The following is a 16901-nucleotide window of genomic DNA, read 5'->3' as shown; positions in this document are numbered from 1 at the left end:
GTAAACTACAATTCCCAGCGCGCCTTGCGGTGACACTCTGCTTCCGGTCGACGTGTCCCTCCGGAAGAGGAGCGACTGGGACCAAAGCGGTATGGCGCCTCCGGCTCCCGGCCCGGCCACCGGCGGCTCTGGAGAAGTGGACGAGCTGTTCGACGTGAAGAATGCCTTCTACATTGGCAGCTACCAGCAGTGCATTAACGAGGCGCAGCGGGTGAAGGTGCGGCCATTCGGGGGCGAGGGGATGATGGTGGCGAAAGACGCTTCCAGGTGGCCACTGGTCGCTCTCTTATTTTTATAAAATCTTCCTTCTTCTCGTGGCGTCTGCCCACCAGTGTATCTCTTCAGAGCACTGTGGGGAGTTAGTTACCCTGACCTTTGACAAAACTCAAAGCTGTGACAGATTTTGATACTTCTCACTCAGAGCTCGTTCTGCGCCGTGGAAGGTATTTGAGTAAGGAAGGTGTTTATGCCTCTGTAGTAATAATAGTAGTATTTGTCACTTGGGGAGAGTCCGCTTATGCCACCATACCCTCAATCCCCGTGAAGTAGGAACTGTTGTTTGTTCTCATTTTACGATGCTGACACTGCTGTTCGGGAGAGAAATGGCTTCCTCGACATTACCCTGCTCCACGAGCTGGGTTGTTTCTCCTCAAATTTGCCCATTCGTTTCTTTCTTTCTTTCTTTCCTTCCTTCATTTGTTCATTGAGCTTCTCTGTGGACCAGGCAGTGTATTCGTGCTGGGTCAAAGCAGTGATAAAATAGATAAAACTCCGAGGTCTCTTGGAAACCTTAAGCTCCTCAGGGAGACAGTAAACAAGTACATAAACAAGAAGTCAGGGGGGTGGTGTGATGGACAGTGATGGGAATGAGGTTGGTTATTTGAGAGCTAGAAAATAGCTCTGCTAGGCAGGGCCCAGCTAGTGGATGACAAGAGGGGGCAGCAGGTCCTTCTGCAGGAACTTTTAGGGAGGGACATGGACGTTACTGACACTTTGAGAGTGAACTACTGGCGGTTCTTTAGGAGTCGTGAAATTGACAGGGTCTTGCTCCCCTCCTTGTTAACCTTAAAAAGAAAAGTCAGTTATTTTATTAGGAAAATGGGTTCATTGGGGATTAACGGATAATTGCATCTTGGGATGTGTAACCTAGGCAAAACCATGGGCAAGTCCAGAGAACAGAGAGGACTCCTCTTTCACAGGGGAAAGGGAATCGAGAGGGGTTGTTATAGACAAAAACCCATTGGAGTAAACTGGCAGCTCAGAGTCCAGTGGCTTCTCATTGCCTGAGTTGTGACAGTCTCCTTGGCTAGCCAGTTGCCAGGCAAGGAGATCTTTCATCCTCCTGTGGGGAATTCATGGTACCTCTCTTCTGTTGGGGTCTGTCACGGACCTGGAGTGTCCTGGCTTGAGAGCTCCCCCTTTTGGCCGCCTGATTCTATTTTCAAGTTTTGTTTTTATTAATTTTCACATAGCCTGATATCCTGGGGATATCAGATGAGTAAAGAACGGAGTGAATGTGTAATAGCTTGAGTGCTTAAGGGGGCAAATCTTCTCCTGTCGTATTGTTCAGACTTTCCGTCACTGCTGAAAGGGAGAACCAGCGTGCCCTGCTGTACTCAGGGACTGGAAGCAGTCACAGAAACCAGATTGGCAGTTGCCGCGGGTGGAGGCACACTGCAACCCAGCCTCTGAGCTGGGGAACTGCTCCCTCTTTGGTGAAGTGGGAAACATGCACTGGCGCAAAACCATGTCATTGACCCTGTTGCATCCAGAATGAGCATACTGTCCCCACTGAGCCATTCAGTGCGATTTAATTTTGGTCTATGAGCTACCTGAACCCTCTTGGGCAGCCTGTACTGGGTTTAACGGTGTCCCCTGAAAGATATGTTCACCCAGAACCTGGGAACATGACTTATTTGGCAAGAGGATCATTGCAGATAGAATTCAGTAAAGACTATCTGGATGTGGTCAGCCAGGATTTCAGATAGGCCCTAAATCCAATGAGAAATGCCTTCTAAGAGGGGCGTCTGGCTGGCTCAATGGGTTAAGCCTCAGGTCATGATCCCAGGGTCCTGGGATTGAGCCCTGCAACGTGCTCTCTGCTCAGCGGGGAGCCTGCTTCCCCCCTCTCTCTGCCTGCTGCTCTGCCTACTTGTGATCTCTCACTCTCTCTGTCAAATAAATCTTTTAAAAAAAAATGCCTTCTAAGAGAAAGGCAAAGAGAGGTTTGAGGCAGACAGAGAAGATGGAGGTAGAGATCGGGGGGAGGGGACTACAACCCAATGAATAGTTGGAGCCCGCAGAAGCTGGAAGAGGCCGGGAAAGATCCTCCCATGGAGACTTTGGTGGGAGTGTGGTCCTGCTGACACCTTGATTCGAGCTGCTAGCTTCCGGGACTGTGAGAGGATAATTTTCTGTTCTTTCCCACCACCCAGTTTATGGTAGTTGATTACGGTGGCCCCAGCAATCTCTGACAGACCCGAGCTGAGGTGACCCCACGTGGGACACATGGGGAGTCATTGCCCTTGATCGGATGAAGTGCTGTGTCACCATCGTGACAATATCCTCATTTGTCAGACATTTCTAAGTGCCCACAAGATGGTAGGTGTTGCCTGGCGTTGGGGACGAAGGAGTGCAGGAAGCCTCAAGGAGCTGCAGGTCTCGTGGGGCCATCCTGACGGCGGCCCTCATCCCATCACTACCCAACCCCGCCATGGTACTTACTGTCCTCAGGACTGGCTGCACCTTGGAGCTGTCTGAGGTCAGTCGGGGGCCACTCAGGGGTCTGCCAGCGTTGGTGGGTGTGGGCCTCTTGGCTTTGTTCTCAGGTAATTCTGCTGAGCTCTCCCCAAGCCACAAATGGCAGGGAAGTATTTGCTCAGAAAGATGCCATCCCTGTTTTCTCGGATCTGGAGATCCTCGGCCCAGCACTCATCACGCAGCTTCTGCCCGAGTCCTTACGAGACTTCCCCTTTTCCTGGCTCTGGTCCATGTCCCCCATAGCCTCATGGCCTGGCCAGGGCTCAGGGGGCTTCCCACAGGCCCCGAATGAGCATGTGAAATCCCCTCCGCAGGGCTCCCCGGCTCCAAGGCACCGGGGCCGAGCAGCGTGTCCCAGGCTGGATACAGATAAAGTCACTGTTCCCTGGGCAGCCCCACTGAGCTCTCCTCTGAGTGAGGCAGACCTTTGTCTCTTCCGTTTTCCATGATTAAAACGTGTTTTGGAACAAAAACAGGACAATAACAGGTTGCATGGAAGTATTTGTTACCACAAGTAAAGTCCCTTTTGCACGTCTCCTGGGTCCCATCGGTTCTTCAGAATCAACCATTGGCCTCTGGATGGGAATCCTCCCAGGCCTCTTTCTTCTACCTTTTTTTTTTTTTTTTTTTTAAGATTTTATTCATTTCGGTTGCGGGGAGCATGAGCCAGGGGAGGGGCAGAGGGAGATGCGGGCTCCCCACTGAGCAGGGACTGCCGATTCAGGGCTCAATCCCAGGACCCTGGGATCACAGCCTGAGCTGAAGGCAGACACTTAACCAACTGAGCGGCCCAGGCGCCCCTGTTTTCTCTACTTTTACAAACCCAGGCGCTGGGGCATTTCCCCACCGACATCCTGGACCACCCTCATCATTAAGCAGCTTCTGTTTTGACCCATCGCACTCTGGGGGCACCTGTCAGTACTAGTGGCCGCATGTCCAGTGGTTAAAGGCATGGGCTCCAGCCTGGCCCCTTGCCATGCAGCTGGAGTGGGTGCCCCACTTTCTTCACTTGGGTGGATGCGGGTAAGGATCGAACCCCCTTCCTGGGGTGGTGATGGTCTGGGACAAGATCAGGGCTGGGATGTTGGCCCTGCAGCCACTGGGGAAGCTGCCTGCTCCTGGCCTCCCCTGAGGACAGGTCTGAGATACAGCTCTAGGCATCCTGACCGGTCTCCCTATCTCTCTGCAGCCCTCCAGCCCAGAGAGAGATGTAGAAAGGGACGTCTTCCTCTACAGAGCATACCTTGCACAGGTGAGTGGGCCTGTGACCTCCAAGGCCCCGGGGACAGGAGAGTAAAGGAACAGAGTGCTGGGCAGCGACTGGGGTGGGGACGACAGACAAAGGAGGACAGAGTCCAGGACCCTGAGCAGGGAGTGTGGCCTCCACAAGTAGGTGGCTGTGTTCCCGAGGTTGTGGACTCACCAGGCCCAACGACCATTAGAGGGATTTCTCCCCCTTTTTTTCTTTATTTATGTAATCAATAGGTTCTGTTTGCTTAGTACAGCTTTAGATTTTTGGAATAAGCAAGTAGATAGTAAAGAGAATCCTGTGTAACCCCCTGCAGTCCACAGGCAGCTTTTCTTCTTGCACTGGCCATGCAGGCAGTCCAGATGATGTAGACAGACCGAGCTGTGCCCTGCCCTGGCCTCCCCCGCCAAGGCCCACTGGCAGCTGGCCTCCCACCTGCCTCTCCTCCCCATCTTCAGCCTTGGACCGTGATCTGTCCTGGGCACATGGCTCCGCGGCTGCCTCCACCTCACGTCAGGCCCTGGGTGGCTTCCTAGTTTCTGTTCACATCTTTCCCTCTGTGGAGTGTTCTGGAGCCTGATGGGACCCCAGCCCTCCCATTGACCAACCCTCCCCACCCTGCCCCCGTGCCCTGCCCTTACCATGAACAGTATATGTGGCCCCCAGCAGAGGGGCTGCTCTGGTGTACCTCGGGATCTCCTTGTGATGTATGCGTGTGAATGTATACATACAAAAGGACACCTGTAGGTGGCAGCAAAAACATCAAAACCACCTGGGAAGGAATGTGAAAATGGGCCCTGGACTCCAGTTCGCCTCCCAGCAGTGAGCACCACCACTGGTTCTGAGCATCAGCAGGGAGGGAGTGTGTGTCCTGATGCCTAGACCCCCAGCCCCTGGGCGATGCCTTCCACCCGGAGCTGGCAGGGCCCCACACTTCACTTCATTCTTGGGGTCTCCAGCTAGAGTGGTGGGCATTGTGGCCTGACAGGTGGCAGGTGACGCCATGCTGGCTCGCAGCAGGTCCTGTGGCAGGGCTGGCCCTGGCAGGCTGAGGGGCCCCTGCGGGCAGTGGGTTCTGGGGGAAGCCACTGGTTCCAGGTGTCCAGGCTCTGCCAGAGTGCCCCTAGAGCCCTAAAAAGCTCTCGTGTGTTCCTGGGGGCTGAGGTCTGAGCCCCACAGGGGAGAGCAGGCCAAACTGACAACATGCTTATCTTGACTGCAGAGGAAGTATGGTGTGGTCCTGGATGAGATCAAGCCCTCCTCTGCCCCTGAGCTCCAGGCGGTGCGTATGTTTGCTGAGTACCTGGCCAACGACAGCCAGAGGTGAGGATGGGAGGGCCGGGTGGACATCTCTCCCCACCTTCTCAGGTCCCTGAGTCTCAGGGCATTCCTACCCTGCTGGGGCATTTGTGTGAGCCATTCATTGTATGGCTGGCTGGGATACTTGCCCCGGTGCTTATGGGCTCTGCCTCTGCCTAGGCCTGGAGCACCAGCATGACCCGGCAGGCTCCATGGTCCTCTGTGCTGTCTCCCCAGCCCAGGAATGGCTGGTCCTGAGGCCCCCTGGGGTTAGGAAGTTTTACATTCAAATATCCTCCCCACAGGGTGCCTGGGGTAGGGCAACAGCCTAGCCCAGGACAGGGAAACGCTCCACTCTGTGGGTCTTCCCCTGCCCACCTGCCCTCCCCCACCCGCCCCCCTGCCCACCTCCCCACCTGCCCAGCCCTGAGACCCCACCACCACCCTGGAGCATCCCTCTTAGTAGCAAGGAGCCTCACAGAAAGGCCTAGTGGAACTTCTTAGATACCAGGACTCAATCATGACCTTGTTGATACTATGCTACTTTCATGGGCCACCGAGGCTGTCTTTGGTTCCCAGGTGTGGGTGAGACCGCCTGCTGTGACCCCTGGCTGCAGCCCTGACGAAGGGCAGCATTCTGTCCCTGTCTCCTGATTGGGGTCCTTGGCCCTTGAAGCTTGAGGCTGGGGGGAATTTACTTGTCAGCAGTGACAGCTGAATGGGGGCCCCCAGATTCTGATCCCCAGAACCCATAAATGCAGCATCATTGGAGATGAGGTCTTTGCAAATGTAATTAGGTAAGGATCTTGAGATCATCTTGGATGTAGGGTGGACCCTGAATCCGGGACTGGTGTCCTCATTAGAGACAGATGAGAAGACAGAGAAGGTAGAGAGGGGAGGCATGCGTGAAGATGGAGGCAGAATCGGGATGACACAGAAGCCAATGCGTGCCAAGGACTGTGGGCAGCTAGTTGAAGCCAGGAGAGAGGCTTGGGATGGATTCATCTTCGGGGGCCTCAGAAGGAACCTTCCCTGCCCACACTTGGATATTGGACTTCTCTGCCTTATAGAATTCTCTGTGAGAGAGTCTGTTCCCGTTGTTTGCATCTTCTGGGTCTGCAGGGCTTTGTGACAGCAGCCCCAGGACGCCAAGGCAGGCAGGCTCCTGAGGCTGTCCTTTCTCCCTCCCCACACTTCATGAGCCAAGGTGACAAGCCCTGTTCTCCTTTTGGAAGAGGAGGGGACCCAGGGACCTTGTAGGAGCAGGGACTGCCGTGGGGCAGGAGCTCAGGAAGGCGGAGGGGTTCAGGGTGTGTCCGTCCTGGCATCCCCACAGCCAGCGCGGCAAGCAGGCCGTGGAGAAAGTCCCAGAACCTGCAGGTGACTGGTGTTGTGTTAAAGTAACACCGTGTGATGCTCCCATCACATCAACAACAGCAGGCGGTGTGTCTAGTCCTGGTGCCACAAACCAGGCAGGGAACGTCGTGGGGTGGCTGCAAGGGCTCCTGTGCCAACCCTGTGTCACGCCCTGCACACACTCGGGGTGTGCGGAGTGGGAGATAGTCTCGGGTTTGAAGTCATTTGTCCTTCAGGCACCTTGGTGGTCACAAGGACAGTGACAGGCGTGTCTCCATCCTCCAGGGCCTTAGATGCAGATTCTGGCCAGTGGCCCCCGAGCAGCCCAAGTGACATGCACACATTTCTGGGGATCCTGTGGACCCTGAACAGCAGTTTTGGTCCAGCGGTGACTCGGGGCCCGGCTCTTCTTCCCTTCTATCAACTGCTCAGCAGCCTTTTGAAACAAGGGGTTTGGGCTCTGTGTTCTGGTTAAACAGATCATGGTTTGGGTGTCCTGTGGTCTGTGGAGGACCTAGCTGTTGGCGGAGCTCTGGCTCCAGCCCGGCCACCAGCCCACACGCTGCCCGCCTGCCCAGAGCAGCTGGCCACCACAGCTGCCCATTGCAGCAGAAGGCAGCGATGTCACCAGAGTGAGAGTTATCTGTGTGGCTTCCTGTCCCCAGAGAGGCGACCCTGGCAAGTCAGTCTGTCTCTCCACATCTAGGGTGGTATGGACACTACAGCCCCCTGTCTCTGAGGGCCAGGAGGTCTGTAGGCCTAGCAGTCGTCTGTGCTGCTCTGTGGACATGGCCCCTCCTGCCCCCCACCTCCTCATGGGGACTGAAAGCACCCAGACTCAGTCTTTCTTTGTAAGGGCAAGAAGTACCATGTGGAAAGGCAGTGAAGCTGGTGCCCAGTGGGGCTCGATGGCAACAGCTGGGCCTGTTTTTTTTGTTTTGTTTTGTTTTTTAAGATTTTATTTATTTATTTGAGAGAGAGAACACAAGCAGGGGGAGAAGCAGACTCCTGCTGAGCTGGGAGCCCAACATGGGGCTCAATCCCAGGACCTGGAGATCATGATCTGAGCTGAAGGCATATACTTAACCAACTCAGCCACCCAGGCATCCCACAAGGGGCCCATTCTGCCTGCAGCTGCTGTGTTCCCCTGGGGGCCTGACCCCCCCTCTCTGGACCCGTCTGCTCCCACAGGGGGGAGGCTGCCGCCCACCCCTGGCTGCAGACCTTCAGCAGCCGTGTCTCGCAGGGACTCCGTTGTGGCCGAGCTGGACCGAGAGATGAGTCGGAGTGTGGACGTGACCAACACCACCTTCCTGCTGATGGCTGCCTCCATCTACTTCCACGACCAGAACCCAGATGCAGCCCTGCGTGCCCTGCACCAGGGGGACAGCCTGGAGTGGTGAGTGTCCTCCCTGTTCCAGTGGGAAGGCCTGGAGGCCTGAGCGGCCCCTCTGGTCTCCAGGCTGCTCAAGGCCTCATTGGCCGTTGTCATGGGAACAGTGGGGGTCTGTTGGGAGAGACCGGTGGGGCCCAGGCTTCCCATTCAGGCTGCAGCTCCCGTTCTTGGTCCAGGAGACACTCCTTTCTGCACGGCTGGGCTGCTGTTCCCAAGGACACGGCTCCCATGGCTAGAAACCCTCTGTTCCCGAAGGCAGAGGAGAAAGCACCTTTGTTCTGCCCATGGTTTCTGTACCCCCACCCCCACCACGGAGCCTTGTGTTCCTGGGCCCTGGCCTTTCTGTGTCCTCCCCGCGTCCCCCCAGGCCCTCCCCTGATGCTGGCCCCCATTCAGGGACTCCAGAGCTGGCAGCGTGCCACGGGTGCCACCCCCGCCCTAGGAGGTGACTCTGGGCCAGTGCTTCATCTAGGGCGCCGTGTCCAGGCTCCGGCCTGGAGGGTGCGACTGCCCTCCCCTGTGAACTCTCTGGGTGCCTGTTGTTCCTTGGTTGGTTGGTCCCCACAGGTTCATTTTTGTATCTGTTTCTGGCCTCCCCTCTATCCAGGAAGGGATTTGTGGCGGCTTAGAAATAGGTCTAGCGCACAGCTTACAAAGCAGCAGACTCTGTAACTGTTTCTCAGACTCCTACACCGTTGCTCTGGGCGGGGAGACGAGGGAGCGAGTGACTCATACATTAGCAGTGGCCACAGCTCTCAGGCAGAGAGGGAAGCCATAGGTGTGGGACCCGGAGCACGTGAGCACCTGCCCCTCGCAGCCCCGCTGTGACTGGACCCACAGCATTCCCTGGGGGCTGACCTTGGGTCTGGCTGCTCAGCTCGCTTCCTGGGCTCCTGCCACTGGGTGGTGGCCAGTGTCCCCCTCGCACCAGGATTGGGGCACAGATATGTTGCCCAGTCTCAGGGTAGTCAGAGTGGGACGACTTGGGACTTGATGAAAACTCCAGCCCCACGTGTGCTCAGTGGTGAAATGGGGAAGCAAGGGCCCCGGGAAACTGTGGGAGGCTTGGCCCAGCGCGTAGAGCCTGGGTCAGTCCAGTGTGGCTCAGCATCGCCCCCGGCCAGGCAGGGCTGGCGGCCGAGGGACTCCTAGGAATGTTCCCGGAGGTGGCGCCCACACAGAGTGAGCCCCAATGAGCAGCACAGTGGTGAGGGTGCTGGCTGACTCCCTGTCTGTCCCACAGCATGGCCATGACCGTGCAGATCCTGCTGAAGTTGGACCGCCTGGACCTCGCCCGGTACGTCTCTCCCACGAGTCCCCAGCTGTGGCTCCCAGGCTGGGGCCACAGCGTCAAGACTGTCAGAGCAGCGGCTGTCAGAGCAGCAGGACGCCATGCTCTCCAGACGCCAGGCCTCTTCCTGCTAGGGGGCACTCAGCTTGGGGACCCTCCCTGGGCCCTTTCTGAAGGCCCAGAGCATCAGGATTACAATTGCTTCACCAGTCACTTCATTCTAGCCCATGGGGGTGACACACTGTTGGTTTGCCTGCCCCTCCCTGCAGGGTGTTGCCTGGGATGAGGGATGGTGCTGTCCTTGTCTCAGTTTCCTTCTGTGACGTGAAGGGTGGGGCCTGCAGAGTTGGGGTGGGCTTCCCAAGTGTGCAGTGGGGGCAGCTGGGTCAGGGCCGTGAGCCGGCACCAGTATGTGTCCCATGAGCAGAATGCGGGGGGCTCCCTCCTACCCTTCTCCTCTGTCTCCAGGAAGGAGCTTAAGAAAATGCAGGACCAGGACGAGGACGCTACCCTCACCCAGCTGGCCACCGCGTGGGTCAATCTGGCTGTGGTGAGCCCCTGGGCCTTGCTGGGGGAATGAGGGAACATCAAAGACCCGGGAGGTGGGAGGCGCGCCCTGGATCCACCGCTGGCCGCTCCCTGGGGGATAGTGCTGATACAGGCTTCTGTGGACGCACTGGACCTGCTCCTTCGTTTGGGTTCAGGGCCTGTCCCCTAGGGGAACCCCCAACGCAGTGCGCCCTGGCACATTTCGCACCTTGCTCAGCTGCAGCCCCATTCCCGGCTCCTCACAACCCAGCATCTTGGCCAGAGCCAGAGCAAATGAGCTGGGGGCTCTGGGACCAGACTGGATGGACCTAGTGGGCCTGCCTGGCGGTGCAGCCTCCCAGGGCTGACCCTGGCCTTGGCTCCCACTCAGCTTGTTGCCTGGGCTCCTGGCACTGGGTAGTGGCCAGTGTCTCCCGTGCACCTTCCCTTGCGCCCAGCCCCTATCTCCCCCATGCCTTGCCCCTCCTGCGTGCCGGCAGTGGCCCCTTTTCTGGCTTCTGGCACTGGGTTTCCTCTGAGCTTTTCTTTTTCTTGTCTTTTTTTTTTTTTTTTTTTTTTTTGTATGGCTGCTTAAAATGTGTTCCCCATCCGCATGCGCCTGTACTGGCCTTGGGGGCTGAGGCCTCACCTTAACTGTTTTCCAGTCCCTGCAGCTTAGCGGGGGGAGCCTTGCCCGCTGTTCACCCGCTCGGCGTGTTTTCACAAGCCCATCTTGGTCTCAGGCTCCCCTGTAAGTGATGCCGCGTCTCTAGCACGCAGACAGAACCTTTCATTCTGAACCCGGACTGACGGTGACAGAGAGGGGTCCAGGGACGGCCTGCTGCGCGCTGGCCATGACGGCATCACTTCTGCGAAGTGCCAGCTGGCGTCACCCTGCTGTGTGCGGGAGCAGGTGGTGGCAGGGCTGGGGAGCAGGGTGACAAACCGGTGATGTTGAAACTATCCCCGCAGGGTGGCGAGAAGCTGCAGGACGCCTACTACATCTTTCAGGAGATGGCTGACAAGTGCTCGTCCACCCTGCTGCTGCTCAATGGGCAGGCGGCCTGCCACATGGCCCAGGGCCGATGGGAGGCTGCTGAAGGCGTGCTCCAGGAGGCTCTGGACAAGGTACAGCAGGCCCAGCCCACACGGCGGCTCCCTGCGGGGGTGGCAGGGGACGCAGGGCTTGCTGCAGAGGCATACCGGGCAGAGGGAGACCCCACGGGCCTGGCACGTGATGTGGGAATTTATTTTAATAGCAAATCAGCTAAGATTTCGGATTGTAAATAGAAATGTTGATTGTGGCCTTTCTCGGAAATGGGAGGCTCCCATCGGCTTGGACTTCATCAGGGCTGAGCTGAGCAGAAAGGTCTTGGCTGCCTGGTCTGGGGGCCTCTTGATGTGACTTCTCCCCTGAGCGGGTACTTGGAAGAGATGCCCGCTGTTCATTGCCAAGGGGAGAGCGGGCTGCCGATGGGAGGCGTTGCCTGGGCCTTTTGGGTCTAGGAGAGGGACCGCTAGTGAGGCCCTGGCAGGGCAGCCCCTGTTGCCTTCTCCCAACTGACGCATGAGGTCTTGTGTGTTATTTTTATAATCAGAGGAAATGTCAAAGTTTTTTTCCATTTTTGGAAAACGTTTTTTGATGTAACGAGAAAAGGACACCAATAGGAAGCTTTCTCCCCCATACCTGTGCAAGGGGTTGAGTTACCATCAGGAGGTTGTTTGCAGATCACGAACAGGCCAGGGGCCATCGGTTGGGTGCTCCTTGGGCTGCCCACGTGGAGCTTCCTTGGCCTGCCAGGGCGCCTGTGTCTGTGCTGGCCGCTGTGCCTCCCTGACAGGCTTGGACCTTAGCTGGACTGCTGGGTACAGTCAGGAATGTCTGGCCTGGTGGGAGGTTTCTGCCCCGGAAGGAGAAGGCAGCAGGGTCCCCAGTGAAATGACACCCATCTGTCCTCATTCTCTGAAATCCCGCCTGGGGCAGGTTGCTACCTGTGGCCCTGACCCCCTCCTCTCCCTGCCGTGCCACGGCCTCCCTTGTCCCGGTGCCTTGGGCCACCCCATGCTTTCCACTGTCCTTCCCATTCCTCTGGCGTTCCCCTCATTTTGCTTCCATGGGCACGTGCCATTGTCCCTCTTGACAACCTCCGCGAGGAGACTAAGGTGGGGGGTAGTTGAGTCGCCCTGGAGAGGGGCAGCAGTGGAGCAGAGCCGGGTCCATGCAGGAGGCTGGGGTCTATGCAATCCCTCGAACCTACGACACCTCGCGTCCAGGTTGCTGTGTCTCTGTTCCGAGTGCGTGGTCAGGGCTCCCTGCAGCGGTCTTGCCTTCCTGCCCCAGGGGGTCTGGGGCCAGTTCCCTGCATTCCCTGTGCCTCAACGCCCCATGTGGGTGGGCGGGGCAAAGTCACCCGATTGGATGTTCTGGTAGTTTCCCGGCAGCTTCTTGCCAAGGCCCCTAGAGAGCCAGAGGGGCGGGTGGGGTCTGCCCTGTGGTCTCAGATCTCATTTTTGCAGTGAGAGGGACAGCTTGCCTGTGATGGTGTTCGGGCCACCTGGGGCTGGGCTCTGCTCCTTTGCCATTGGTGTGATAAATTACTCCTCAAAGACTGCCACCAACAAGGGGGCTTGGTCTCATCCCGGCCCACAGATGAGACATCGGGCTGAGGGGAAGCTGCTGCTACGGGGAGGCGGGAAGACGGGTGAGGGCCGGGGCTCCCCCCCTTGCCACCACACTGCCTCCCAGGCAGAAAGGGGGCCCTGAGGTCATGGCCTTGCGAAGTGGCCAGTGGACATGCTTTGGGTCCCCCGGCCCTGCCCCCTGCCCCAGCTCTGAGGGTGTGACCTTGCGTGGGTCCTGTCTTTACCCTGGGTCAACAGGAGCTGGTTTCCCACCAGAGATGGGGGTGGACAGGCCGAGTTGGGGGCCTGGGGGAGCTGACCCCGCTCACCTGGCGTCTCCTGTGTTTCCAGGACAGTGGCCACCCAGAGACACTGATCAACCTCGTCGTCCTGTCGCAGCACCTGGGCAAGCCCCCCGAGGTAGGGCCCCCTGGCTCAGGGAGGTTTTCTGGCCTCCACGGCAGCAGCTTGCAGTGGGCAGGTCTCTGCGGTGTGGCCCTAGCCCTGGACGAAGCTCAGGGTCTCCGGCAGAAAGCCACTTCTTTGGCGGGGCGGGGTGGGGCAGGTGCGGTTGCCATCAGCACGAGGGTCGCTACGAAGTTGGTGTTGCGGGTGCTGAGGCTGTAGGTCGGCTGCTCCCGTGGGCTGTGTGAACTAGTGGTCCGTGTCTCAGAGCGTGCCTAAGCCAGGGCCAGCTGAGCCGGGCCCCCAATCTGTACCACCTCCGGGAGGTCGCTGGGCAAAAGAACAGAGAAGAGGGGCCCAGGGGAGCCATCCCTGTGAGCCCGTGTTGTCTGAGGGCCGGAGGGAGGGAGAACTCTAGGGGCCAGCTGTTTAGGTGGCTGACTGGCCCACTTGGCCAGGGACCCACCCCAGGGCTTCCTGGCCGTCTGGCACCCATCCCCGTAGCAGGGCCCCCGGGTGGCCTCGGGGCTAGCGTAGTATAGCAGATAGAGCAACTCTCCCACTCACTCCGGAGATGGCACTGGACCCTTAGGCTTGGGGAGACAGCTGCCCCTGCCCCATATAGTCAGTGTGGGCCTGAGGAGGAGGGGAGAGGCTGGCAGCAAGGGCTCTGTCTGGGGTCCAGGTTCCAGCGCCAAGATCTCTGGGGATTCTCTGCACAGTGTGCCCTGAATAAACCTACCTCCCCTCCCAGCCCTGTTCCCCTTGACCTGCTGTCCGCCTCCTCCTTGGGCCTGGGTCCCTCCCACCCCACTCACTGAGCCCCGCGGCACATCCTTCCACCGTGTGCTGAGCAGAGGCTCCGTGCCACCTGTCTCCTCTTTCTGCCCCAACCCTGAGGGTCCCATCATCAGCCAGATTTCCGGGTGGAGTGATGGAGGTGATGGGAGATGGAAGATCTTGCTTGGGGTCAGCTGGGAAGCTCCCCTACCCTCCCACCCCTCCCCTTGCCCTGTATGTGAGCAGCACCTGGCTCCCCCCAGCCCCCGTTCAGCTTACCTGGCCTCCTGTCCCCTGCAGGTGACAAACCGCTACCTGTCCCAGCTGAAGGACGCACACCGGTCCCACCCTTTCATCAAGGAGTACCAGGCCAAGGTGAGCCCAGGCAGACTGTCTGTCCCAGGTCCCCCAGACACCCGGGCAGGGCCAGGGAAGGCAGGTGACTGGGGTCCTGACTCATGTTCTCTCTGTTTCTCCCCCTTCCCCCATCATGTTGAAGGAGAACGACTTTGACCGGCTGGTGCTACAGTACGCTCCCAGTGCATGAGACTGTTCCCGAGGCAGGGGACAGCAACGTGTGCCGCCCTCCCTGCTGGGCGCCCCTCCTCAAGCTCTCACCTGTTCTGGCCAGAAGCAGAGGCTGGAAGCCCAGCCCAGCCCCCTCTTGTCAATAAATGTATCCACCATGGGACACCCCCCCCCCCCGGTCTGTGTCTGCTGTGGCCACTTTGGGAAGGACATGTGGGAACCAAGGCTCAGAAGGGAGGGTTCTGGGCACTGTCCTCCCAGGGCTTTTGCTGGGAGGGGCTCCCCTGGAGACCAGGGCCTGTGAGCAGCAGATGTGCAGACTCCCACCCCTCAGACAACCACCGTATGGTGGTCTGGGTGGCACAGCCGTGTCTCCCAAGCCCCCATGGCGCCCAGGGAAACTGAGGTGACAACCATCACCAGGGGCATCAGAGCTCAAAGGCAGTATCCCAGGGAGGCCTGTAGGTGGCCAGGGAGGTAGGAAGTACTCAGGCCTCAGTTCAGTCACATGCGCAGTGTATGTGCTCTGGGTGCAAATTCTCTCCATCCCCCGCCCCTCCAGATTGTCCCCTGCTCCTCGCTGCTGCCCTGTGGGCGGTCCTTGGCCCAGATGGAGACCTGCTGTCGGGCTGTGGGCGCAGGAGGGCCACAGTGCTGCGCTGTCTACCTGGAGAAACCCATGGCAAGCACCCTTCCATAAGAGAAAGCCAGGGTTGGGGCGCCTGGGTGGCTCAGTGGGTTAAGCCTCTGCCTTCAGCTCGGGTCATGATCTCAGGGTCCCGGGATCGAGCCCCCTATTGGGCTTTCTGCTCAGCAGGGAGCCTGCTTCCCCCTCTCTCTCTGTCTGATTCTCTGCCTACTTGTGATATCTCTCGCTCTGTGTCAAATAAATAAATAAAATCTTAAAAAAGAGAGAGAGAAAGAGAAAGCCAGGGCACCAGCTGGCGTCTCTTGTCAAGAGACGGTGGTAGGCCAGCAAGGGAGAGCTGTTGGCTGGGCCTCTTAGATGAGGGTAGGCCAGCAAGGGAGAGCTGTTGGCTGGGCCTCTTAGATGAGGTCACCATCCAAACAACTAGAAGGATCTGCAAGGCCAGGTTCGAGGGATGGGCGTGACCAGCATTCATTCAAGGCAGCATGAACAGTGCAAAGCCCCTGCGGCTGTGCTGGGTTCGCTGAGCTGGATAGGGCTTTGTGCCCTGTGACCCTAGGTCAGTGTTTGGGCCTTTCCCAGGAAGGAGGGAAGACCTGTGTTGCAGGAGTCTGGCCTCATCCACTTCAGAGGTGGCTGCCTGCGACCTGGTGCTTGGTGGCCAGGACAGGATGCAGAGCTCAGGATTCCCAGGGGCAGGACCCACCCCATCCCCTCCCTGCCTGTTGAGGGGCTCAGCGGAGAGAGTGACAGAGGCATCCGGCAGGGGTGGGGATGGGGGGCCTGGAGATGAGCTCTTCGGAGAGAGGAGGCCTGCCCTCGGGTGGAACAGGGAAGGGGCGCCAGCCTTGGGACCTTAGCCCCTTGTCAGGTCCCAGCTGCCAGCACGGGGAGCCACATTCCATTTCTGCTCTGTACCCACGGGCTGGTGGCCTCCCAGCTGGCTGCCCCAAGATGAAACTCAAGGCGCTGGGGCTGGGCTGGTGGGCGGGGGCTCCTCTCGAATTACTGATGGCTACCATGGTGACCAGATAGGGACAGATAGTGCTGGGTGGGAGGGCGGAGGAGGTGGGGGAGCTGGAAGGCCCAGGTCTGCACCACAGGCCCAGTCAGACTTCTGGGGGTGCAGATAGTTAGCTAGTTGAAGATCCCCGAGGCCCCTTCTGCCTGCTGGGCAAGCTGCAGCTTTAGTGAGGTCTCTGGCCTTGGCTGAGCCTTAATGCTTGACCAGGTCAGGCAGGCCTCATACCCCAATCTGCTGGGCTTCTCACTTCTTGGTCTGTTGGGCCAGATGGACCCCAGCCCACACAGAGTGCATGTTCAAGAGTGAGGGGGAGGTACCATGCGCAGATGGTGACAACGGCCAAGAAGACTGATGGGAAGGTCAGGGGTGCACTGAGCAGCTGACATTTGTAGGTAAAGTGTGAAGCAAGTGAGGGAGGGTCCCTGCTCGTACCTGGGGGAACTGCATTCCAGGCAGAGGGAACAGCCAGTGCAAAGGCCCTGAGGCAGGACTGTGCCAGAGGAACAGTGAGGCGGCCAGTGTGGCATATGGGGAGCAAGGTAGAGAGAAAAGCATCACAGTAGGTTATGAGTTAGTGAGGAGTTGGCCTTTTACTCTGCACAATGGGAGCCGTGGGTGCTGTGAGCAGCGGAAGGGTTGCAAGCAGTCTCCTTCCAGCCTCTGTCCAGGCTGAGGAGGAAGCCAGGATACCAGGCAAGAGGCACTGGGGGGCCCAGAGCCACAGGAGGCTGTGCAGGTGCAGAGAAGTGGAGGAATTCGTGAACATTCGAAGTAGGGCCAACACTGTGTTGCCAGACTGGATGAAGGTTGAGGGGAAGGAGGAGAGATGTTGCCTCCTCCGTCCTCCTGCCTGTTTTCCCCCATGCACCTGAAGGTTAGGTCAGGACTCCTGCGGGGCCCACACTGATTTTTACTCTGCATCTTAAAGGCTTTGGGATGAGGACCTTGTTGGGAGGGGAGGAGGAACACAGGAATGTGGGAGTCCTGGGGGGCTGTCTGTGAGGGAAGGTGATA

General features: G+C 58.4%; 1 protein-coding gene across 1 annotated transcript; it reads left to right on the top strand.

The window, feature by feature from the left end:
- The first annotated feature begins 39 nt into the window (after positions 1 to 39).
- On the top strand, positions 40 to 14390 carry COPE (COPI coat complex subunit epsilon). The gene is made up of 10 exons (XM_032867733.1): positions 40 to 217; positions 3950 to 4012; positions 5232 to 5332; positions 7911 to 8063; positions 9304 to 9357; positions 9820 to 9901; positions 10852 to 11007; positions 12853 to 12921; positions 13987 to 14061; positions 14186 to 14390. Exons 1-10 carry the CDS (start codon positions 92 to 94, stop codon positions 14231 to 14233), a joined length of 927 nt encoding a protein of 308 aa, XP_032723624.1. The 5' UTR covers positions 40 to 91; the 3' UTR covers positions 14234 to 14390.
- Positions 14391 to 16901: the final 2511 nt, after the last annotated feature.

Source organism: Lontra canadensis, unplaced genomic scaffold, assembly GCF_010015895.1.
Source record: "Lontra canadensis isolate GAN:19392208 unplaced genomic scaffold, GSC_riverotter_1.0 scaffold35, whole genome shotgun sequence".
Lineage (NCBI taxonomy): Eukaryota > Metazoa > Chordata > Mammalia > Carnivora > Mustelidae > Lontra > Lontra canadensis.
The sequence above is the reverse complement of the archived record's forward strand: the minus strand, read 5'-3'. Positions and strand labels throughout refer to the sequence as shown.